The 24,861-nt window shown below is 40.5% G+C and overlaps 2 protein-coding genes across 2 annotated transcripts; one reads left to right on the forward strand and one right to left on the reverse strand.

Annotated features, from left to right (window-relative positions):
• Positions 1-6,150: 6,150 nt before the first annotated feature.
• metap1 (methionyl aminopeptidase 1) lies at positions 6,151-16,518 on the reverse strand. Its single transcript, XM_017426202.3, has 11 exons — positions 16,362-16,518; positions 15,299-15,350; positions 15,071-15,180; positions 14,862-14,922; positions 11,130-11,221; positions 10,962-11,045; positions 9,813-9,951; positions 9,139-9,270; positions 8,053-8,196; positions 7,907-7,972; positions 6,151-7,397 (listed from the first exon to the last, which is right to left on the reverse strand). Exons 1-11 carry the CDS (start codon positions 16,476-16,478, stop codon positions 7,231-7,233), a joined length of 1,164 nt encoding a protein of 387 aa, XP_017281691.1. The 5' UTR covers positions 16,479-16,518; the 3' UTR covers positions 6,151-7,230.
• A 931-nt stretch (positions 16,519-17,449) lies between these two features.
• eif4eb (eukaryotic translation initiation factor 4eb) lies at positions 17,450-24,126 on the forward strand. Its single transcript, XM_017426104.3, has 7 exons — positions 17,450-17,543; positions 18,599-18,762; positions 20,457-20,552; positions 20,676-20,739; positions 21,792-21,905; positions 23,275-23,414; positions 23,500-24,126. Exons 1-7 carry the CDS (start codon positions 17,526-17,528, stop codon positions 23,612-23,614), a joined length of 711 nt encoding a protein of 236 aa, XP_017281593.1. The 5' UTR covers positions 17,450-17,525; the 3' UTR covers positions 23,615-24,126.
• Positions 24,127-24,861: the final 735 nt, after the last annotated feature.

The raw sequence follows: 24,861 nt of genomic DNA on the forward strand, positions 1-24,861 counted from the left end.
TGGTTTCATAGCATCTTTGTTTGTTTTCTGTTTTTATTGGATTTTATGTCCACAACTCCGTCTGCGGAGACACTTAATGCAATATTAAATTATGTCTAACGTGTCAGTCCGTTTGGTTTACACAGGCCAGACTAATTATAGCCGTGTTTGTTTAACTTGCTGGGTATTCAGTTTCTCTGCTCAGATGGATTTCTGTGCTTCATTCCCACAAGACCTTCTGCCTGTTTCTTATAAAACTTTGAGATAAAAAAAGAAAACATCACAAGGAATTTTGGACTGAAGGAAAGAATGTGAAACTGTATACCTGCGTATATTAAGACCGGCTTTCCCCCCAGAGTTTCCCCCCCCCGTCTTTGTTCAGATTGTTACAAATGGATTCAGTCTGTTTTGTTGGATTGCTTTAGACTCGTATCAGCTGCTCAGTATGTTCTCTCTCATTTCAGCTCTGATTCTGTAGCTGCACCCACAGCTGATGTAAATAATCTTAATTAAAGGGATGTAAATTTAATAAAAATCTAGAAATTCCTGGGCATGTTTTAATGCATTAATGACATAGCCTGAGCAAGCATTAGAGCACTTTTTTTCCTGTAAAAATGTGTTGCAGTATATTTCTGTAGCCTGTTCAGCCTGACAGTTTTAGGTTTCTGTTTTCCTGCTCATAGTTTCCCTGATCTACTCTGTCTTGCCTCATCACTCACCTGTTGGCAGTGTGTAATCATTTCAGCTGTTCCCATTTACTAATCACATCACACACTACTTATACACCTGGGTTTCTTTTGTCCTGGTTAGTCAGAGCTTCATGTGTAGCTCCTCTGCTCAGTCTTGTTTCTTTGGCACTCCTGGGTTTTGGTTTTGTTTAGTAAAGGGGCATTTTTGGTTTAATACCTGTTTGTTTGGCACCTACTGCCTGCACCCTTTGGGTCTCCAGTCAGCCACAAACACATATTTTTACAAACTGTCAAATTTTATTTAAATCTGAGCCACAATTTTTTTTTTTTAAAACATTAACTAATTTGCTGCAAGAAAATCCCAATCATACCCAATGAGTGAATGCAGTTTGTTCAAATTGTAGTTATCTGCCTCAAACAGATGAGTTAAAACAAAAGTTTTAAAAAAGCATGTCACAAGTGATTTGAACTTGTCAAACAAGATGGGGTGGAAAAAAAGATAAATGTTTTGGTCTTATTGATTTTAAATGTTTTTTTTAATTTGGGGATTGAGAATTAAGAAGGAAACATCGAAGACTGAAACTCGTTTAAATCTGAGAACAAAAATGATGCAGAAGATGTGGGGAAAAAATAAATAAAATGTCATTCAAAGCTGCATTCACTAATGGCGTTGAACTCCTGTACGATCCGGATCACCACCAAAACCTACAAACTTATTTCTTGGAAATAAGTTGGGCTTGAAGGAAAGAATGTGAAACTGTATACCTGCGTATATTAAGACCGGCTTTCCCCCCAGAGTTTCCCCCCCCCGTCTTTGTTCAGATTGTTACAAATTTCTTGGAAATAAGTTTGTCCTGAAATTTTTATCAAAATCAAGCAAACAAATAAACCCTTCCAGAAACAACAAATAAACCCTTCCAGAAACATAAGCTCCTTGGCAGAGGTAATAATGAGGTCTTCACCTCAGTTAACTTCTCGCTGTGTCTGAAACCGTGACTTTTTCTGCAGCGTTAAACAGCTGAACTCTGTTCTTCTTGTAACCCATACCAGAAATGACATTTTTAAAGTGCAGTAGTAAAAAAAAGGAGCAGATCGTTTGTTGTAGAGACATTCATTAGTTCCCCGCCTCAGAAATGGCGAACAGCTCGTCAGATTAAAGCCTTCATCGGTTCCTTCATCAGTTATGGAAGGAGACACTTGTTAACATCAGCTGTTGAAAGGAGAGGAGAGGAGAGATGCTTTGAAACCACCAGTGACTATTAAGAACACAACAAAAGGAGATTAAACCAGTGTAGATCTGGACTTTGCTCTGATATGAGAGCTGTTAAATGAGTAGATTTCATGAATCTGAGAAGAAATGTGTCAATCCGTATCATCCCTGGAAAATGCAAACATTTTCATGCAACTAAACACTTCACCTTTTACTGTCAAAAATAAATAAATAAATACACAAAAGCACTTTCTTATAAAATGGCAAGATGTCTTATTTTATTGACAATGTTGTCTTGACGTATAAAACTGCAAAGATTTCAGTTTACAAGCCTCCCTGAGGCAGGAATCCAGTGAAGTTCAGGTTCTTTTATGGAGGTATTCCACCAATAGGAGAGCTCCTTTAGGAAAACAGACCTCCATCATAGATGTTCAATAAAAAAAAAATACTTTAATGTTGTTTTTTTTCCATCGTGCTGTTATTTGACCAGCACTGTAAGCTGCTGTTCTTCTCTTTGCTCTGTTTTCAGATGTGTAGGAGAGGAGAGGAACCCAGCAGGTTTAGATTTGCAGATTCGAAAGAAAGACACAAATTAATGGGTGAGGGGTGAACAAACTAAAGTTCAGATTTGGATCACACAAAGATATTCTGAAATAAAGAATTAACAATCAACAAGACAGTGGACAAATCTGTAAAAACCACCTACAGGAAGTTTTGATTTTATGCTAAAAGTAACTAAACTAGCTTTAAAAGCAGAATTTGTCCCTACTTCTACAAGGAAAAATGCTAAATCTATTTCACAATAAACCATTAAAAAGCTAAGTTTCATCTTTTACAAACATGCTACTCTAAATGTTGAATAATTAATGTTTTTTTATGGAATACAGTTTGTGTTCTGCAGGAATTTGACTGCTATGTTGCTTTTACGCTGGTTTAAAAATGTCAAAGTTCAGTTTGTGCTTTTTGTCAGGATTGTTTTAAATTTATAGACCAACTTATACAAACTTTACGAGTGAGACTGTGTTCATGAGCAGTTGGTGGATTCAAACAGCTGTACACACATAAACACTGCCTGAGAAGTGTTTTGGATCAGTTCAGTGTTTAAAAAGCTGAAGAAAATGTTGAAAATGCAAGAGGAAAGTCCTTATTTTGCCCCATTTCAAATGTCACTCAAAGGTCTGATTTAGCTTTTCTCCTACATTCTGTTTCACAATCTTTGGAGAGAAAAAGGCTTTTGCAACATGTGTGCAACGGGAATCCAAGAGGTCAAAGTTCAAACATGTCCTAATAAGTCAAAGTTCTGCTGTCTGTGTCTTGATGAGAAACTAATTAAATGAAACTGATGCTTTTGTTAATTACTCAGAAGAAAACGAGCAGATTGTAGTAAAGTTTTCAGACTGAAGCTCTGGAATCTGTGTGAACGGCTGCAGAGCTGCATCAGATTATCCCAAACCCTCTCTGATGGGGGACGGGGCTGACAAATTGCTCCCAAGTTACTACAAAAAAAAAGCTGAGATGTGGAGGGAGGACAAAATATTTCTGGTGAATTCTTCCCCAGACATTGGGGTAAGAAAGAGAGCTCATAAATTCTTCTTGTTTCCATCTGAGGAGTCTAGTTTGGAAGATTTTCAAACATTCTTCTTGCAAAACGTTTCTAGTTCTGTCAGATTCTTTAGCTGATTTCCACGGCTGCTCTTTAAATGATTGTTCACTGATGGGGTTTTTCTTTAAAATGAGTAACTAGTTCAGTTGTTAAACATAATGATGATTGTGGGCAGGATTTTCAGGCTTTCAGTTAAATCTCTTGCCCTTTGTTCAATGGGTCACTCATTGCAACACAAACCAAACAACTGAACTGTCTCTGCAGAGGTGGGGGCTTCTCCACATTAAACTCTGCAGTTTTTTATCAGCTGGGTTTCAAAACCTCTGTCCAAACTCTATTTGAGCACCAGAAGGGTTTCCAAGAAAGTATTAGTCAAATTTAGACATCATATTGTAGCGTTCTGACGCCTTCTTTTAGGGTGAGGTTATAAGACGGTGGTGTCCAACCCTGGTCCTGGAGGAACACTGTCCTGCAGGTTTTAGATCTTTAAGTTCTCCAGAGGCCTGTTAATCACTCGCTCATTCAAATCAGGTGTGTCAAAGCTGAGAAACACCTAAAACCTGCAGGATAGTGTTCCTCCAGGACCAGGGTTGGACACCACTGTAATAAGAAGATGGTTCAGAGAAAGAATGAACCAAGAAAGTCCTAAACGTTACTTCAAATTAAATTTATTTCACACATTTTTTTTTTCTTTTTCAAGCAGCTCCATAAACAGTTGATCATTTTTCCTGAAATTACATTATAAATTCAAAATGTGGTTGGATACCTCCGCAGTTAACCCAGTTCAAGATGGACGCCTCAGCTAATCCATTTAATTGCTAAAGTGCAGTGAAGATCCTCAGTTTGAAACTGTAAAAATGTAGCCGTAAAAGAAGCTGAATGCTAATGGATTATGACTCAGTCTGCCCTTCAGGGAGATCAAAGATGGATTTGATCTCGGGCTGATCGTTGTGTTAAAGTCTGCGAACGCATCAGGTCTCCTCTGCTGAACGAACGTGGAGCTGGTGCCCTCTGTTGAGAACAAAACTCAGATCAGAAGAATGCTAGAAACAGTCCAGACGCAGCAGCTGAATCTTAGTGCTTTCTGTTCTTTGCTTTCCCGTCTCATTATCTCTTTGAGAATTTGAGTCATCATTCAGGTTTAGAGACAACTCGGCTCGGTTTTATGAATTTTTCATTTCTCTGTTCATGTGTTTTAGCCAAGCAGCTCACAGACGGGGAGCTCTTTGATCAGCATCCTTCCACACACCACCAGTATACAAAAAGAGAACATTGTGAGAACCAAAGACAAAAGAACCAACAGCAAATTATTCCCAAACATTCTTTGATCTGGTCTGATATCTTTCACCTCCTCTCCCTGTCGGCTTTGAAGCACATTTGTGGTTTGAATCTTTTTTTTTTTTTTTTGCGGGGGGAAACAATCCGACTGCTGTGAGAGTTAGATCATGTTGACTTAAATTGTTCCGTACTTGGCAGACTTCATGCAGCACTTTGAATTCAGCTGTGCTGCTTGGGCAGAAAGTGTCAGCAGCTCACCGCTGTGGAAACTTCGAGGACTGAAGACATTTTTCCTCCTTCTGTGTGGATCTGCCGTGATGAAGCCTGGTCCCAGTCGACTGGAGTGCAAAGGCACATAATTCTGAATTTCATCCCTTTGACATAGCCTACAAATAGGGTGATAATGTCACTCTAACCATGATTTAAACAATCACATCCTGGCTCAGTAATCTCTCAGTCAAAGGGCACAAAAATGAATCAGGAGAGTAAAATCATTGCTTCAAACCAGCTTCTATAACACAAAAATGACTATATTTCAGCCAATCTTCCAGATATTGAGCTAAAATTTGGTGTTGTATCAACTGAGAGTCATTACCAACACACACTTTGAGCTCCACACATCATTGCTGAATAGTTTTTGCAATAACTGTCCGTCTGTTAGGACAGATTACAGTAAAACTCCAGAAGTAATCATTGGACACACATCTGAAACTCATTAAGGTTTGAACTCAACCCAGTTCAAAATGGCTGCCACAGCTGATCAACCCCAGCCAACACAAAAACGGCTCAGAACTCGGTTAGTTTTATAGATATTGAGGGAAAACTTGGTGTGGGAGTAGCTGAGAGTCATCCTCCGAGCGCCAACACGTCTCACAGGATTTCACCAAAATGGCCGGCTTCCATCTCCTCTCAGCGTAAGAGGAGTTTAGTTTCAAACTCTGGCCGCGGGTGATGTGCAGTGCTTTCAGGAAAGCTCGGCCTGTCATTCTTTAAGGACTAGTTCAGACATTTTGAAGTGGGCTTCTGCTGAATGATGAGCTAAAGGCTAGTCAACAACAGAGGTGAACTGATGCCGTTTCATCCAAATATATTTTATCATTAATATTACATACCTTTATTCTGGCAGAAATATTATTAAACTCCTGCTGGAAATGCCCCCAACATTTCCTTTTTATAGGAGTAGTTTCAGCTATCATTTTACAATCTTCTTTTGTACAGTTTTCTTGCTTAAACCTAAAGACAAATATCTATTTTATGCATATGTAATAAACTATAAGACTTGATTATCACCGTCCTCCTTGGAGGATTTCGACTCAGTCGCTCACTAAATTCAGCCACTGTTGAAACTCCAATCACCGATCAATTCAAGGACAAACTCCGCCACACACGGCTACAGAACAGTCGTTTATTACTCCATCAGAAGAAGTACAAAGATAACAGAGAAACCAGGATCACATTAGTCCTCTGAAAATGCTGAAATAATGAGAAGAATCCTTGAATCAGGGTGATTGCAGAGTAAGGTTTAGATAACCGACAAGCTTTAATTCCAAGATTTCTGTTTTGGCTCAGTTTGCTACACTGGAGCTGCAGGAAACGTGTGACACCAAAGGAGCGTTCCTGGAAGCAGGACCGCTGCTGCTGATGTGTGCCAACAAAAAGCATGTTCAGGAGAGCTCGTTGTAACCTCAGCAGGTCAAATCATCAGAAACATGCTGCGATCTGAGCACTGCTGCTTATTTAGCAGGAAGCAGCATCAAACTGTGGAAAACTGTTGGTTCAGTTCATCCTAAAAGTGGACAAAACTTCTTGTTCTTCCACAGGTTTTGTTTTGAGAACAAATGGTAATTTTTTGGAGCTCTTTAAGCTGCCGGTGAGCAAATATTTGGAGCTGCTGCCGTTTCCACAGATCTGAGAGCAGCTTTGATCTTCACACTTTTTCTTCTGACCAGAAAGCCAAACAGGATTTAAAGCTCTGCTTCTGTCCCTGCACAGATCGAATCTTACAAACCTTATTTTAGCTCTTTTTTTGTTTGTTTTTTCCTCCCTCCAACCTAAATGATGAGCTCCTTTAGTAGATCCTGTTTCTTGAAACACTCCCATGAGTTAATGTTGCTGATTCTTTCCTGCCGGGCTGCGGTGGAAGAGGCTGACAGGAGAGAAGGAAAGTGAGCCCCCTGAGCTCCACACATCACAGACGACAACGAGCCAAACTGGGCCTGATTAAGAAACAAAACCAAATCTCATAAATACTCTTGTATTTCTTCCAGAGGATAAAGATTTTACTAATAAAGCAATCAACATCTTATATAAGACACATTCAAGTACTTCCATTTAGTTTGAGGAACCAGTATGATACTCGAGGAACCATTAGAGCTGCGTTCCCGGTGAGTTCCCAGAGCGCTTCTGTCTGATTTCAAATATGCGTGAGTGTGTTTGTTTTGTTGTTTTTGTCTGGAGAAGTCCAGTCCAGCCTACATCTGGCTCAGGAAGTGAGCGCGCCCGCTCTCCTCCAGGCGGCGGGTGAGAATCTCGCAGCCGGTCTCCGTCACCAGCAGGGTGTGTTCGAACTGAGCCGACCGCTTCCCGTCTCTGGTCACCGCCGTCCAGCCGTCGGGCCACGTCTCGTCCTGCCAGCCACCTGAGACCCACACACACACACACACAGCATCAATTAAACACGGCTGAGGCAACAGATCCTCTGAGCAGTGACTCGCTGGATCCCTCTGAGGTGCTGAGGGCTTCTTTCAGACTAATGACTGGGTCCAAAACTCACAGCTTACAGGAGCAAATTAAAGGGAAACCATTTCAAATCCTGACGCTAAGGCAGGAATCACCAACAAAGGTTGTTCTGGGAACAGATTTTTTCCTAAGCAGACTCTATTTTCTTGTCATTGATGCAAGAAATACACAAATTAGTGTTGATATTATCAATAAAATAATACTTGTGGAGCCTCACAGTGTCGAAGCTTTATGTTAGGAGGTTAGTGTCTAAGGAAAAATGTATTTTTCTGATTAATCAAACATGTATTTCAGCTGTTTTTGTTTAATGAACACTTGGAAGCAACATCTCTTTGTACTATAAGCCCTGCCAGTTTGATTCATTTCTGTTCAGGCAGACATATTTTGTGTCAAACAGCTTCCACTCACCTTCGCATATCATGGGCTCGATGGTGAACACGTGACCGGGCTTCATGACTCCAACCGCTTTGTTTTCTGTCAAACGAAAGGTTCGCAGGCGTCACGGAGGCGGGAGGAAACTTTAACAAACCCTGATGGCAGCGGCGGCTACTCACTGGCGTAATGCGGCACGTTGGGAGCGGTGTGGAAGAGTCTGTGGATGCCGTGACCGCAGTAACTCCGTACCACAGAGAAGCCGCTGGCCTGAGCGTGTTTCTGGATGATGTTCCCCAACTCTCTGTAGCGAACGCCGGGCTTCACTGAGGAGCGAACAAACGGAGTTATTCATGTCCTCAAACACGGACACTGCTCCCTGTAAGAAGAATGCAACACTGACTAAAGTGTGAAATCTGTATTTCGTGTTGAGATCTCTGAAAGTTCAACCTGCTGATTCTTCTTTTAATTATTTCCCACACTTCAAAATAAAAGGTCACTTCAGCTCATACTGATGAATAATTTAGTCTTTCAATCAAATTTTGTGACATTTGTAGGAGATGTAGGACCTTGTTAGTGAAGTTTAGTTAAAAATATTTAAACAAATTCAAACTGTTTATAACTAAACTTATCTGTTGCATTATTCAAGACAAAAAGCGATAATAGGCAGTAAATTTGAAGGCCTGTCCTCCTAAATGAATGTGATTATATATAGCTTTAAATCAGGAGGTTTATATGTTACAGACTTCAGCAATCATGTGTTTATTTGAAAATCACTGAACATGTTTAACATCCAGTCCTCTCGTTTCCAAAAGCTCACTTGTTCTTGAAGAAAGGAAAGAAACCAGCTATAAAACGTTTATTTTTTAATACTTTGTGGAAAATCCCTTGAATGCTACAGATGAGTTGCTTCATAAACCCATAATTGAAAGAATAAAGGTTACATAAACCGTAGGTCAGAGCACACCATCTGATTGGGCGAAATGTTTTCATACTTGATGGTTAAAATAAGAGAAAGTATGAAAGAAACAAACAGGAAAACAGCCGTGGGAATGCTGACTCAGCACGGAGCTGCTCGCTGATGACCTGATGAGTCATTTATCACACCTTTGGTTGTTCATGTCTTTATCAAACAATGCTGCTAACGTCTGACAATTGAATATGTTTTGGGAAACGGCGTAAGCGGCAGTTTGGAGGTGCAACACTGATTATTGTTCAGAGACAGAAACCTTCAGCTCTACAGTCAGAAGTGAAAGAAAAGCACCCACCAGAGTCGATGGCTTGCATAAGGCATTCATATGTCGTCTGAACCAGCTTCTTCGCTCCTTCTTCCACCTCTCCGACAAAGAAGGTTTCGTTGAGGTCACCATGGAAACCGTTGTGGTAGACGGTGATGTCCACTGCGTAAACGAGGGAAGATGAATATGTCAGACGAGCCGAGTTAGATGGCAACAGACCATTAGATTTAACAAAAAGGAGAAAAAAAAAAAAAAAACTGTCTCCGGTGTTTAACAACAGCAGGTGGCAGGGCACACATTAAAAAACCCAAAAAATGCAAGCTGGGACTTTTACCACTTAAAGATAAATAAAGAGGGGAGGGAATTTGAGTGGCAGAGCCCCACTGGAAAAGGTTAATGAAACTATTTGTCTTGTCAGAGCGCGCAGCGAGAGATGAGGTGCTGGAAAGTGCTCCATCAGACGCTCTGAGGGGAGCGGCGGATGGAAGACGTCGCCTTCGCAGAAACATTCATAAAGGGGCTAAAATTGGCCAAACTCCTGCTGACACCAATTCAGGAGGCTGCTACAACCATTCATCACCAGAGACAAATTGTTTACTCCTGCTCCCATTAAAACATTTCCTTATTTAGGAACTTTGCTGAAGTCTTTTTAGACGCTGAGACAGGATGTTTAAAAGGAGGCGTTAGGCTGTTTTTGTGCACACCGTTGAGGATGTCTCCTTCCTGCAGCGGTCTCCGGTCTGGGATGCCGTGGCAGATGACTTCATTGACAGACGTGCAGCAGGATTTGGGGAAGTTGTAATAGTTGAGAGGGGAGGGGTAGCAGTTTCTTGCTATGCAGGCCTGAACAGAAAGAATCAGTCGGTTATGGAGGCAGATAATAAAGATGTCAGATCCCTCTGTCCTCCTGCAGCTGCCTGATGGACGCGGACACTGAGGACTCGGCTCGGGTTCAACTTCTGTGTGCCGCCCTGCAGTCAGACGTGACTGACTGTCTGTATTACAGGCAGAAGATTAGAAAGGATGCAGCTGAAGTTAAAGTAGTGTTTGTTTACATTGGCAAAGAGAACTTTCACGATTCATGAAGAAAGTCTGTTTTCCACAAATATTAAACCGTACAGACAGAAGGAAGTATCAGCCTTTCCAGTAGCTGCTCTGGAAGATTAAACATGTTGATTTGAACACGTATTCCTCCCATAGGAGCCATCTGAGTTTAACCAGTTAACAGGCAGAGAAAACACAGCTGACTCTAATAGAAGCGTTAATAAATGTAATTAAAGTGTATCCTGATGGGGCTGCGCCAGATTAAACAATATGAACTGAATGTTGGTGTTTACCTCAGATTAGAAATGTAAAAAAAATAAAAACAGAACACATAATTAAACCCATTTGGAAACTATAATTATTGTGTGAAATGGGCCTTTTATAAAGTCGCATAAATATTTTAAAGCGCCTTTTAAGAATACAAATAATTCTGCTTTTATGGTTCTTTTACAAAGAAAATGCAATAATTTCTGCTCTGTTTTTAAGTCAACTGTTCTTTTATTCCGTAAACAATGTTAGTTTTACTCCACTCTCTCCTACTTCCACAGGTTTATTGTTACTGTAAGTAAAACCACCTGTGTAGTGTTTATTAAAACCCACTTTGTTCTCCTCAAACAGCATTAATTCATCAGGAGAATTTCTTTTATTTCCAGATTTGTTTTTACTGACTTGTATAAAAAAGACACAGCGGTCATTTTCACTGAGAGGTTTGATTTTTGGTCCCACAACTTCCAGGAAATGAATCCAAATCACACTTGCATTCATGCATCCTACAGTGACTTTGTGTGTGTGTGTGTGTGCATGAGTACCAGATGCACAGCATGGTCGATTTCTTCCGTTGTGACACCTGCTTTCACCATCATGGCGGCGATGTCCAGGACTTCCCGCGCCAGCTGCAAAACAAACACGTGTCAGAAGCACGCTGCGGCGTGAAAGTCACGACGCCACGGAAGCGGAGCGAGGCCCGTTTCCACCACCTTGCACACGACTCTCATGCCTTCGATGTCCTCGGGAGAGAGGATCTTGATCTGCGACGTCCCCTTCAAGAACTGCTCGGACTCAGACATCCCTGCGGGGAGGAGACAAGGACGGACAACTGGCATCAATCACACGTCAATACGCGCCGACGCTGATGAGCTCTTTCAGCTAAGACCTTGAAAAAGCAGCTGCCGCCAGTCCATCTATTTTCAGATACACTGTCACACAGCTGGGTTTAAACTCGTCACACTGATTGTGTTTTCCATCACAAATGACGGCTGAATAAATCCCGTTAGTCAGACGGCACAAAGCATTATTGTTAGTCAGCTAGGCTCCAGTTTGTACAGTTTTAACTGCTCTAAAATCATACTGTTTCTGATTATGGTGCAGGATTTACCTTCCATGGTGTTTGATTCCTGGAAGCTTCAACAGGTCAGATAATAAACAATTTATTCAACACGTTTATCAGCATGGTCACGTCTCTACAGCAGAAGCCAAGTCTACTCCTAGAAAGCTGTGTGAACTCGCCACAATGAAACTTTAAACATATTCTCTTGATTTTTTCCACACAGACACGTGTTTCTTGACACCTCACAGAGATCTGATGTTGGAGAATTGCATCAGAAATGTTGTTCATTTCCCCCAGTTTGGTTACGTCTTCGACGGGGGTGTGACGGTGCGCAGAAATCAAGATTATATAAATCAGGACCTTGATTTAAGAGGTCACAGTTCAGTACACCGAGAAAGTGGAACAAATGCCTTTTTAAACAGACAAGAACCCTCTCAGGAGCGGAGACAAAAAAAGGAGAGTGGCTTTAAAGCAGCAGTTTATGTACAGCAAGGTGAGATCTGGCAACTATTAATAAAAAATAGACTTTTCTGTCCTGTAAACAGCGTCCTACAGGCCATGTGTCGAAGTCTGAGGGTTTGTTTTGCTTAATTTGATGCTAAATAAAAAGCAATGCCAAACTAAGTAACGTCTCCCAAAGTGAAAATACAAAATGCATTTCATCTTAAACACTCACTGAGCGCCGCTGTGCTGCTCATACACACGTGGCGCTTATTAAACATCCCATGATGCATTTCACTGTGTTTATTAGTGTGAATTATGACACTTTGGGCTTTCCATACATCCAGCTCTTCCTCAGCAGGACGCTGCTCCACACTGCTGATGGGGTTTTCTTCCACTGCACCAGCCTCTTTAGGATGAGGATGATGATGATGATGATCATCTGTCACTAACGTGTTCTTCGTCTGATCGGGTGCTCCGGACCGTCACACCTCTAACCTTCAGTCCAAATCTCCAAAAATGATTTAAATGTGACTCTGCATTTTGGTCTCATTAGGCACCAAATTCAGATTCACTCACCCTAGGGAGCAAAGTTCATTTCTTCTGTTTTGATTTTTCTACAGAAAATAAAAAATAATGTAGGAAACGATCTTCAGTTCTAGACTTTTATCCTTGATGATTTGCAGATGTTGCTCATACTTTTGAACAGCCGTCACACCCCTGATGAGGAGTCAAAGCAAAGCCAAAATACTTATTTATTGTTAAGAAAGTGCATGTTCCGGAGGATTTGTATGAAAATCAACCATCTATTACAAACTCAGTCATTTCAGGATGTAGGTTTATCTACTTTCTCAACGAAACCTGAAAAAATGTCAAAGCAGAGCTCGCAGGTGACACAGTTGCTCCTAATAAAGCACTCATGCAGCGAATACTGCTTCTGTTCTGACAGCTTTCCAGCTTGAATCCTAAACATGAGAAGCAGAAAAGCAGCGTTGCGGTGCTGCGGTGCTATGAATAACTAGCTGCTCCTGTGGAGACGACACTACAGCTGCAGCACCTGAGCAGAGGAAGGCTTTAATGACACTCACACAGCCGAGCAGGAACGTCACCGTGACTTGGAGAACAAGAGGAGCACAGAGCAAATGAAAGAAAAAGAAAAACAGCCACTGAGCATTCAGGGTGAACAGAAGATCCTCCGCTCAGAAGTTAATACAAACCAACGATGGTCCAAAACTGGCTTCATCTTTAATTCACTCATTTATAGTTTATTAACTCCAACATCCAGCAAGATGATCGCCAGTTGGACACCAACAGTTGCTTAGCAACACGAACGTGAGACCTATTTTGTGTACAAGTCGAATAAAGCCCTTCCTTTTTTGACCCGGAGAGCCGACAAAACGAGCCCAACGATCCACTGAACTTCCTCCCTCATCAGCTCTCAGATCAGTTCAGTTTGCCTCAGAGCATTCTGGGTTGAAGTTAATGCTTTATTTTAAAAAAAACAAACAAAAAAAAACCGTTACAGATTTTATTTATTCTCAGCGGCGGCGCTACGTTAGGAAACCTGGAACCGCTGAGCTGGAATCACAGAAGAATGAAAGGAGACTGTAACCATGACTACCTGAGTATGGATCTATGCAGTCAGATGACAAGGATGCAGAGGTTGCTATGGCTGCACGCTGAAGGACTTGCCCAGGAAAAAAAAAAAAAAAAGCAGCTCAGACAGCTAACATTGTGTGATTGTTCAGATAAAGGAATGAGGACGGGTGGGAAAGCAAAGGGTGACGGCTGACCCGTCTGCAGGTTTATTGTTCATCACCAAAGGTGGGCAAGGATCAAGGCAAAAAAAATCTATTCTAGGTTCAAGTTTCAAATATCAGCTTTAAAAAAATGTGTTCAAATAACCAAAACAAGGCTCCTGTCTGTGTGAATCCACAAACATCTATTTAGTGACAGATTTTTTAAATAAGCTCATAGTTAATTACTTTAATGTGGCGTTTTACATGCTTGAATGATTAAAGCCACATCATCTTCCTCCGCCACAACATTCCTGGGTTCTTCGTCTAAAAGTAGCTGCTGACCTACTTTAAAAAAAACTGCTCGTGTTATTATTTAACACATAAACAATGTAAATATCTTTAAAAGGTGATGTAAACAAGCGAGGGACAAAAGCAGGCGTTTAAATTTGAGATCAAATTGTGGGCTTGACAACAGAGCTTCATAAACGGAAATAATTCAAGAAGAAATGCTTCATTCGACCTGATGTTTCATTTTGAGTCATGCCACCTGACTGACAGGACTGTGGATGGAAATAAGAAGCAGTTTGGAGGAAAACGCTGCGATGGAGCTCCATCGCTGAGTGACAGCTGGGAAACTGCATCAGATCAGTCATGTGACTACCACGTACCTAGCTACTAAACCCAAAACACTTGATCAGAAGAAAGGCTACTGTCATCATTTTTCTGTCAGTTTATTTTTGCTATTTCAGATGTTTGTATTCACCCTGATTCTCGTTGATATTCTAAAAAGCAATCAGTGCTGATTAATAACAGCTAAACTAAGGATTAACCTGATTTTCAGCTTTCTAACACAATCAGGCAAAAAGTTTAATTTAATTAATTTTGAATTCAGAGCCGTGTAGCTCTTCCTACGTGTATCGTATTTCAAAATTATGGTTTCAAAATGGCCGTTCAGGCCCTCCCCTTTTGATTGACATCTCTTTTGACCACCTGGTCTCTCCAGAACCAAGAATATCCACCAAGCGTCAAGACGTTAAACTCGCCCTCCGCGGAGTTTAAATCCTCCCTGAAAAGGTTTCACTGTCCTGTGACAAATGATTCATTTAGCAAATGCTACTGTGGATTTTTCCTTGACAGAAATAGGAGTTTTCAAACGATAAAATGTGCTTTTTAAACTGTATGAGCAGGAAGAGTTGTTTTACCTCTGGGATGATCGGCGTAGTCCGGTCTTTGGATGTCGCCTGGAACATGCCTCATGGGAGTCTGAAAGGAGCGACCGAGGAGACGCGTTACATCGCAACAAGTCGCACTTTTCTTTAACGCATTCACTCACAACAGCTGCAACAGACGCAGGCTGGTTAGTGACCTGTTTATGGCTTTAAACTTTTTGCTGAACACATTAAAACCTCACCAGCGGGTAGTGAGGGTGTAGTTTTCCAGTGTAACGATAACCCGGCCACGGGTCTGTGTTGACATCCTTCTCCACACAGTTCTTGGATTCATTCTGGTGTTTGTCTTCCTCTATTAGAAAAAAAAACACACAACATAACACACTCAGCCTCTCTTTGTGTAATAGTAATACTATGCAATTTATTCATGAAAGAACAAAACACAGAAAACAGGCGTCAGAGATACGTACTTGCTTTTTTGTGCAGCAGCTTGTGGGACGCCCAGCTCCCTTTGAAACAATCCTGCAGAGGGAAACGATTAGTCCTTTAAATACATTTAAATACATTTATATACATTAAAAAAAAGGCCTAACTGGGGCGGTAAAGTGAATTAATCTTCAGTTAAAATCGTAATGAGAGCGGTGGACATAAGGACCGGTCAGGACTACAAACACATGGTCAGCTTGGACAGACTGAACTGCAATCACAGCAAAAATGACTGAAATTAGACCCCGAAGCAAAGTTAGCAGTCAGCCTAACTATTCCTACAGCTTCAGACAGAAATGCCCCTTGTCACAGAACAATTTAATGTCTTGACAAAACTAAAAAAAAGCAAAGAAAACTTGAAATCCAAACTACTAAAATGTAACTTGATAGCAAGCAAAAGCATGTTAATCTGCACTCTGCATAAACTGCAGCTTTTATCAGGCATTTTAACACTAATGTGGTGTTTAATCACATATGAAATCGTTTGATAAGCTGTCTAACTTTAAGTGTACAGATTTCAGGGTGAGATTAGCTTTCTGGCTGTAAGAAGAAACCTGGAAGGAGCTCAAACATCGTGGCATCAAATGATCACTTTCCACCTCAGATTATCACCAACTAGTCTGTTGAATAACGACACACGTTTTCCATTATACACCCTTTAATTCACAGTTTTACCCAGCTCGGGTTGCACCACATATCCTTTAATTTATATGAGTTTTATAAACTACGACCTGACAGTAAGTAAGCTAGCTAGACGTTTTGGGTTTTTTTTTCTCGGCCTTAGTTTTGTTACAGAGATCTGTCACATTATCACTATTCTTATTTATCCCCACCACCACCATCTTCGGAAGCCTGGATATAATTACACAGCTAAAATATATTCGTCAACGCTTTCCAACAAGGCTATAAATGGTTAACAAGCTCCTTATTATCACATTTGTAGCATGACAGCTAGCAGCCTGTGACAGGCACAGAGAGGGCCCCGGCGTGTGGCTAACAGCTCACTTCTCTTTTAACCCGGGACAAACCGATAAAAAGCTACAGTACCTGTGAGCAGAAATAAGAGCCTTGAATACCGAGCTTGATACAAGTAGGACACTGAAGTTTGGCGTCCCTGCTGCAGCCCTCTGTCTCACACTCCCTCCTGGTCTCCGTGCTCGCCATGCCTCGGTCTGTAGGAGGAGTGGAGAACCGACGAGCAGCCAGGCGCTCTACCTGTACGGCAGGCCGATTTATCATATAATACACGAACAGGCTCCTCAGACATCCTGGACTCAGTCCTCATTTGCAAAATAAGCAATTCAGCTGTCCAAAATACCATTTGTTCTATTCACAATCATTTCACATACCTAAACCATTTTTACATAAGCGGATTATTCCCTTCTAATTTGACTGTAGAGGTCTTAAAAGTAGTTGTTATTATTAAAGACTTACAAATCAGGTTTAGGTGGCACAGTGGTGCAGTGGTTCAGAGTGAGAATGGTTGTTTGTCTCTATGTGTCCCTGTGATTGGACCTGTCCACCAGCTCCCCGAAGCAAGTAAAGAAAATATATATTAGGTTTAAATTTAGGTATCCAAGCTTAAACATTTTTATGCATCTTTGTACATGACGCCATATTGCCATCCAGCCTTTAACCATATTGATGGTTAATGGCAGACACCACGTGCGTTAGTTTACCTACATAAACAGCTGAAGTGACCGAAAATAGGTCAACAATGTCAACATCTGTACCAGAGCCACCTGGGATGGAGCAGTCCAACAATTTTGATACATTGGTTTGTATTTATGCTCAAATTTGTAAATGTATGCAAATAAAAAGAGAAATTAGGTTGAAACAGTAAACTTACTGGTCCAGAAGACGTTTTACAAAATCCGAGCTCAGTCTTTATTTTTGTGTGTTTTTAGCTTCAGATTCACGCTTGAATTTCCACCGAAAGCTCAATTCTATGCTTGTCCATATTTGTTTGCGCTTTGTTTACATCAAATGTGGACCCACATTTCAGATCTGCACATCTGGGGAAACTACTGAATTAAATTCTTTCAAACTCCACCATTTGAGATGGTTCAGGATAATTTCCTACTTTGCAAGAAGCGCCTTCAAAAGATGGGAATGCAGTTTGATTATATGCTACAGCGGCCTGCCGTACTCGCCGTCACGTTGCTCGGCTCGGTCCAATCAACGGAAACTTTCCTAACAGAGACTTGTAAGATGGCGACCGCCGAACCGGTGAGTGCTCTCCGAAAAGAACATTTCAAAACATATGGAGGTGTTTTGCCGTCCCGTTTTCGGGCCGAAACGCCTTTTAAAGTTTACGTGCGGCTTCCAGCACCTTTCCCCTGTTGGCAGCCGGCGGTTGTTCGGGCTGGGAGCGAGGTTTTCGAGCAGTTTCAAACGTCTTCTCCGTGCCACGACCCACAGGCGTAGAAAGAGGAATGCGAAGATCTCTAAACTTTCAACTAACCCGACGTGGTGCTCACTTTGGCAACATTTCGAGCCTTTCAAAATCACCAACTTCGGCTTCAAATGTTAGCTGGAGGAGCTCACTGTAAACACGGGTTTGTCAAGATGCTCGTAATGGTTGAAAACAGTAAAAAAAAAAAAAATGTCCGCGGTGTAAATATTCGTATTAAGTAGTTTTGTAGCCACAGTTTGGACCGTTAAAACTGGTCAGTACTGGTCCGGGGTGACCTCTGTCAGGGACACATTTCTACGTTTTCCACCCCAAAAAGAGTATTTGTTGTGTAAAACAAAAGGTAAAAATACGTTTTACATTTAAAACACACCTATACTCGGAGCCTGTATATAAACTATTGTCTGTTCGCTTTAATTGAGTTAAATTTACCAGCAAACATCTGGGGGCGTTTAAAGATACTCACTGTGAAATATGAAATCAAAAGTAAAAAATAAAGAACTACCCAGATCTATATCAATTGGTGCAGTTTGAAAGAGTTTCCTCATGTAGTTTTAGTGAAATGCGGGTACGCGCTCAATGTAAACAAAGCAGTTTTACCTACACACTTGTCTAATCTGAGCATAAAAACGTACAGATGCTTTTAAATGGTGGCTCCTCCACGAAGGTTGCCATTGTTGACCTGTTTTCAGTCACTTCAGCTGTTTCTGTAGGTTAAGACAAAACAACACGGCAGTTGGCAGCCATTTTGTAATACATATTTTAACTGGTCTTTATGGCGTCGTATTGGGTGCCTTTTAGATGGATCAATTAATGTTGACATTTTCCTGAGATTGATGCGTGTCGCCCTCTCTGCCTGTCTGCTGCTCAGGAAACCAACCCGAGTCCGACCCTTCGTGATGAAGACCAGGCTGTGGAGAGCGTACAGGAGAGTGTACAGGAGAGCGTGCCGGAAAGCGTACAGGAGAGTGGGCAGGAGAGCGGGCAGGAGATCGTGAGCCCAGAGGCCTACGTCAAACACCCCCTCCAGAACAGGTCAGGTTCTGCCAATCCAGACTGACGGGATTGTTGATTGGGACAGGAATAAAATCACTGGTTTAAATTAGTCTCACTGATGTCACAAGTTCAAAGGTCTCACAAGGGATCATGTGATCAGCATCAGCACTGAAGATCTTATTGTGTAAAAGTTTAAAACCAGATGTTTTAAAGTGCTCTTGAGCAACATTTCTCTGGGTCTTTTATTAGTTTCTTCAGACTTCGGCTGCTTTTTCCGCCCACTGTCAGGTCTTGTATCTGACTGACAGCATTTTGTGTCTTCTGTGCCTAAAAATGAGGAAAGTGAACAAGTGGGGAACGAAACGAGGAAGTGCTGAGCCTAAATAAAGCTGATGAAGTATCTGAATGTCTTTAAGGAAAGAAAAAATAAAACATGTGACACATTCTCAGATAATAGCTCTTTGTGAATCATCTTGTCAAATTTGGCCCATTGATGAGTTGTTTGTTACGAGATGACACAACAGAGGCTCATCCCTTGAGTTTAGGAGCCATATTATGTCTGAATGAGTCACAGGTCAGAGTGAAGTGGCTTCCCCAAACAAGAAAACCATTCATCTGGAAGTCTGAAACTGAAAAAGTCAGGCAGACTTTTAAAAGAAAGTCCAAAAAACTACTTTTAATTGATGCAGTAGTTTTTTTTCCAAATTTAAACTTTATCATTTCAAGAAACATACATGCAAGATAAATTATCTTAAAAAAAACAGGATTCTAGTTTTAAAAAATCCAGTAAAATGTAAGGATTTATTTATACGAGATAAATAAATCTCGTATAAATGACAAAATTATTTTCAAAGTGTTGGTATTAGCAGTTAGCTTCGCGACAGGTGGTTCTGGTTCTGTTCTTTGTGCAGTCCAGTGTTTTTCTTCAGATGGCTTCCTTCTGCCCCCTTTGCTGAATACAGATAAGCAGGGACTGAATATTTTATGCATATTTAAATTCCACGAGGATATTTATGTCCAACAGGGTCAAACAGAGAAGCCAAACTCATCAGAAAGCCAGTCGGCAAAGAGAAAAGTTGGACTCTCGATCACTTCAGTGGAGTCTCACAGCTCTGCTATGTTCAGGAAGGCCAACACAAACCCAGTTATTTATATATATTTACATTTGGTTGTGTATTTTCTTGCACTATTACCAAGTTATAGTTGAAAACCCGTCCTAGTTTTTAGTTTTTCCTTATTTTTATTTGAAGAGTGATGCTTTCAGTTGCCTTTTATTATACTGAATACTGCTGTAAAATATATACTCCCTGAGATTATGGTCTGTAATCAGACATTAAACTGGAGCTGACTGACTGTATCCTAAATTTTGCTTTGCATTTTTAGTTCAACTCAGTCGAACTTAATGAGCATCTTCTGACTTTTTCTGCTCTTTTTTTGGCTTTAAACTAAATTGTGCTCCACTGACACACTGACTGATTTAATTAATGACTTTTTAATGAAGTCACACTTCTCTTTATTCTTCTGCCTGTGAGCCATACAACAATAAAAAGCTGAATTAGTACGACACCCTATTGCAGCTTTATTGGCGTGTTAAAAGTGATTTAAGCAGCGGTTTGCATCTGATGTCTCCTGTGAGATCCAGAAGTGGCTCTTTCCTCTGGAGCTTTGTGCTTTTTATTTCCTTTTCTTATTGTAATTTAAATGTTTTTATTTCTTATTTTTCTCTCAAACAGGTGGTCTCTGTGGTTCTTCAAGAACGACCGGAGCAAAACATGGCAGGCCAACCTGCGACTTATCTCTAAATTTGACACAGTTGAAGATTTTTGGGCGTAAGGAGCTATAAACGTCAGACTTTCTGAACTTTGTTTGAAAGACTGAAGGAGTGAAATATTCCTGAGTGTGTTTCTGAACCCTTTGAAAGTTAAACGCAGTGATGTTGGTCTCTGTTTCAGTCTCTACAACCACATCCAGTTATCAAGCAACCTCATGTCTGGCTGCGACTACTCTCTTTTTAAGGTAGGCTGGATTTACTTCTTATTGAAGGAAATTTGCTCACCTTTTTGTCAGGTTTACATGTTTCTTTTATTCTGTTCTCAACACTGTTCCTGACTGATGTGCCTGTATTTACAGATTAAACCCTGACATGAGTTTTACTCTCGTTTTTCTCATAACAACAGCTTCTCTTTAAGCCAAGACACAAAAGGCCGAAAGACTTTTCTTGACGATAGTGGAGAATTAATTATTTTTTCTTCTTGTCTTATTTATTTTCCTGTAAAGCACTTTGGTCCTGTGTTTGTTTAAAGTAAAAATAATAATGTAAAATAATACAAAAAACAAAACGCAAATACATTTAAAATCTGAAAAAAAAGAAAATAAATGGAAGAAAACGGAAGTTTAAAACTACATTTGCTTTTGAAATAAATTACCAGTAAATGACATTTACTGTAAACAGATAAACTGAACAGACTTGCAAAAAATTAGTGAATAAAAAGTCATCAAAACTAACTTCAGTCTCCAGTTCTGCAGGAACAGAAGTTGGTAATTAAATAGAAAAGCTGGTTTTTCGGGCTGATAAAAGGTTGTAACAGAAATCTTGAGACAGTTTTTACATTTTTTTTTGTATTTAGGTGGTTACTGATTTTATTCATCAGCTAACACAACAATTATACTAAGATACATTAAATTTTCTTTAATATAATTTTATTTCCCATCTTCAGTTCTTCAAACTTGAATGAAATGTGTTCCTGGCCAGATGAACCTTTTCTGTTTCTGATTAGTTATATAAATAATTGAAAAAAGTAGGAATCACATCAGAAGTTTCAACCAAAAGCCAAGAAAAAACAGAATGAAGTTAGTTTTTTATACCAGAATATATGTTACATTTCAAAGTTTGTGGAAGCTTGGTATTCTTTAAAAACTCCAGTAGTTTGGTGAGAAATCTTTATTTGCTAAATGTTTGAGTTTAATATTAGAGCTGCTCTGAAACTGTGCTGAACTGTCTCACTAACAGCAGGCAGTGTCTGAAGTTGGACTCCACAGATTCTGAATGTGTTTTACCATTCGTGCAGGACGGTATTGAACCCATGTGGGAGGATGAGAGGAACAAGCGTGGTGGACGTTGGCTCATCACACTTACCAAACAGCAGAGGAAACCAGACCTGGATCGCTTCTGGCTGGAAACTGTACGTTCGACTTCGCCTGCTCTGTTACTCAAATCAAGCGCACTATTAATCATTTCTGCCCCCCTTTCCCTAAAGGAGTACATTTATTACCTGCTGGCAGCCATAATTAGAGACAATACTCTGTCATCACACTTGTTGCCTGCAGAAATGGGTGATTACATCCTGTTGTAGCTCTGAGCCACAGATCAGATGGCTTTATTGTTGTTGCCATCTGTTTTATCTATATCTCACACAGTATGCTGTTGTCTTGGCTGTGAGCTGAGCTAATGGTGAGGAATCACAGCCCTGTCAAAGAAAAGGAATGGAAAACATTTAGTTGGTGGCTGCTGAGCCTCACAGTTTTGTGGCGAGCTCTCTCGCTGCTCTTAGGGTCACTGGCTGTGATGAACAGACATTTGGTGAGCTGTGTCCTGCAAGTAAGCAAAACAAGGCTTGCTGTACAATAACTTACTTTCTTTTTATTGTGGCAACATGCATGTTATGTGTTTTAATATATCTTTACTTGAAGATAAAGGATAGATCCACAATTATTCTGTAAAATGCTCACTGAAAGTAATAACAGGTCCAGCTCATTATTATCATCCTGCATAAAAAGTGTTTTAGAAACATTTTTGCAAATACAAGCTAATTGGATAATAAAAAGTCCTCTTAAAAACTTTAAATAAATAGTTTGTGATGGGTTAGAATATGTTATGTGGTGTCATTATGATCAGTCAGTATCTTACCTACAGCAGGCAGCACGATCTCAGTTTGGAGAATCAGTGAAATTCTCACAGAGGAGCCACAGCAGGGTTTGTTCAAAAGCTGATTTCACCAAAACCATTCCAAGCAGTTCAGCAAAACAAAGGATTCAGGTCTTTTTATACTTTATTACTTTTGCACAAAACCGTTGTCCACTTTGTCTCAGTTTTCTCTACTGAACAACATGTTGCACAAACTAGGGATCAGTAGTGATTTTTGAACATTAGAAGTTTAGTTAAAATGGCTGAATTGGAAAAAATAACACAACCATCATGGCCGTTAAGTTGTTTCCTAATAATGGTTCTCCAGTCAGGGTAGGTGCCAGGTACTCTGAGCCTCTTTCAAGTTTATTTTGAAAGGATCATAAAATGGAAACTGTGGTCGCGGGTGAGCTCAGCTTTACTGCCAGAACAGGCAATGAAGGACTTAAAGAAATCAACCCAGGGGACCAGATATGCTGCAGCCATCCACACCATCGATTATAAAGAAAATCTAGATGAGAACTCAGACATTAACCAGTTTCTGAGTCTTTAAGCAGTACAATAAGTGACTGTAAAACTGAAACCTAAACTATGGAGGCAGTGACCTGGTATAAATCTGCGGCTCACGGCGTCCTTCCTGCCAACAGCTCCTGTGTTTAGTTGGAGAGGCTTTCGACGACTACAGCGATGACGTGTGTGGAGCTGTGGTCAACATCCGCAACAAAGGAGATAAAATAGCCGTCTGGACGTCCGACTACGAGAACCGGGAGGCTGTGACACACATAGGGTGAGGCCGATTCTCAGTAAACATTCACGTGAAATACGTAGCAGACGTTTGCGCCCTTTTTACGCTGTCGTTCCCACGTCAACAGGAGAGTTTACAAGGAGCGGCTGGGGCTTCCTATGAAGATGACTATCGGCTACCAGTCCCACGCAGACACAGCTACCAAAAGCGGTTCAACCACCAAGAACAAATTTGTCGTTTGAGAAATGCCCTTTTGTGCCTCTTTTCATTTTCCTGTCTTATTTGTTGTTGGTGCATACGTTTACTTTGCTGCAAAGACTCTGCGAAATGCAATCTGGAGAAAGAAAACTGTTCTTCATGCCAAATTCCCCATAATCATCCCGGCTTGTAGAAAAACATGCTCAACAGATCACAAGTCATTGACACTAACAATGAGAGGTATCGATCGTGGATGATATTCAGTGTGCTTCACACTCTGCTAAATAATTTACTTTGATTCATGGTTTGTTTTGTTTTGAATGGCAGGGAATTAAAAATGCAAAAATTGTATATTTCTCACCCATTTCTACACAGCATCATAGGTTTGCTGTGATAACATTAAACACCTTTAATTTATTATATTAATCTGCCTGCATATTATTAGTTTTGTTTGTGCTTTTTTTTTTGCCTTGAACTGTTTCAACCTTTTTAAAGTATTTCATGACTCATATTCATTTGAGTATTAATATAATTAAAACACTGGTTTTGCAATTATCATCGATGCATGTGTGTTTTATTTTCACTCTTTAAAAGTATATTAGTATTATTAAAAAATGGACACATCACCATTTTGAGTAAAACATTAAATGATGTGGAGGAGCCAACTCCAAACCCACCCATCCTTGAAATGTCAGTATTAAAGGAGTTTTTAAAGAAAAGGTTACTTTGGGGCAACATGACATCCCATTTCAGTTCATCGGAACCAGAACAGCTTTAAAAATGTCAGTGCGGCGTGACAAATGTCATCACACTTTCCTGGGCTGGCCTCCTTGTTCGAGCAGACCCTCCTTCATGTGATGAAGCATTAAGTGAGTGGAGCCGTTTCATCTGCTACTTGTTGAAGTTGTGTCAGTAACCTTTAAAGGCCAGCTGATTTGTCACATAAGATCCGTCGGGAGGCGTGCGTGCACATGACAAATACAGTAATAAGGAGAATCTGGTTGAAAGTCATTAACGCTCCTCATCTTGTTGCCAAGATACAATCTGAGGAGAAAACCTTCATGGCTTTGTAAGAACTGCTCCGGTATGATTAAAAACACACTAAAGATTCTCAAAACTCCCCAAATACAAAATTGATTGAATCTTTAGAAGCACTCCCTGTCCTCGGATTCCCTATAAACACTTTTTAGGACCCAAAGAATCTAAATCTAGCAACTTGGTGGCAGAAACTCCAGGACAGATCCAATATGTTGTGTCCATGACTTCCTTTGGTGGCTGGAATGGAACTCAG

Source organism: Kryptolebias marmoratus, linkage group LG10, assembly GCF_001649575.2.
Source record: "Kryptolebias marmoratus isolate JLee-2015 linkage group LG10, ASM164957v2, whole genome shotgun sequence".
In the NCBI taxonomy this organism is placed as follows: Eukaryota; Metazoa; Chordata; class Actinopteri; order Cyprinodontiformes; family Rivulidae; genus Kryptolebias; species Kryptolebias marmoratus.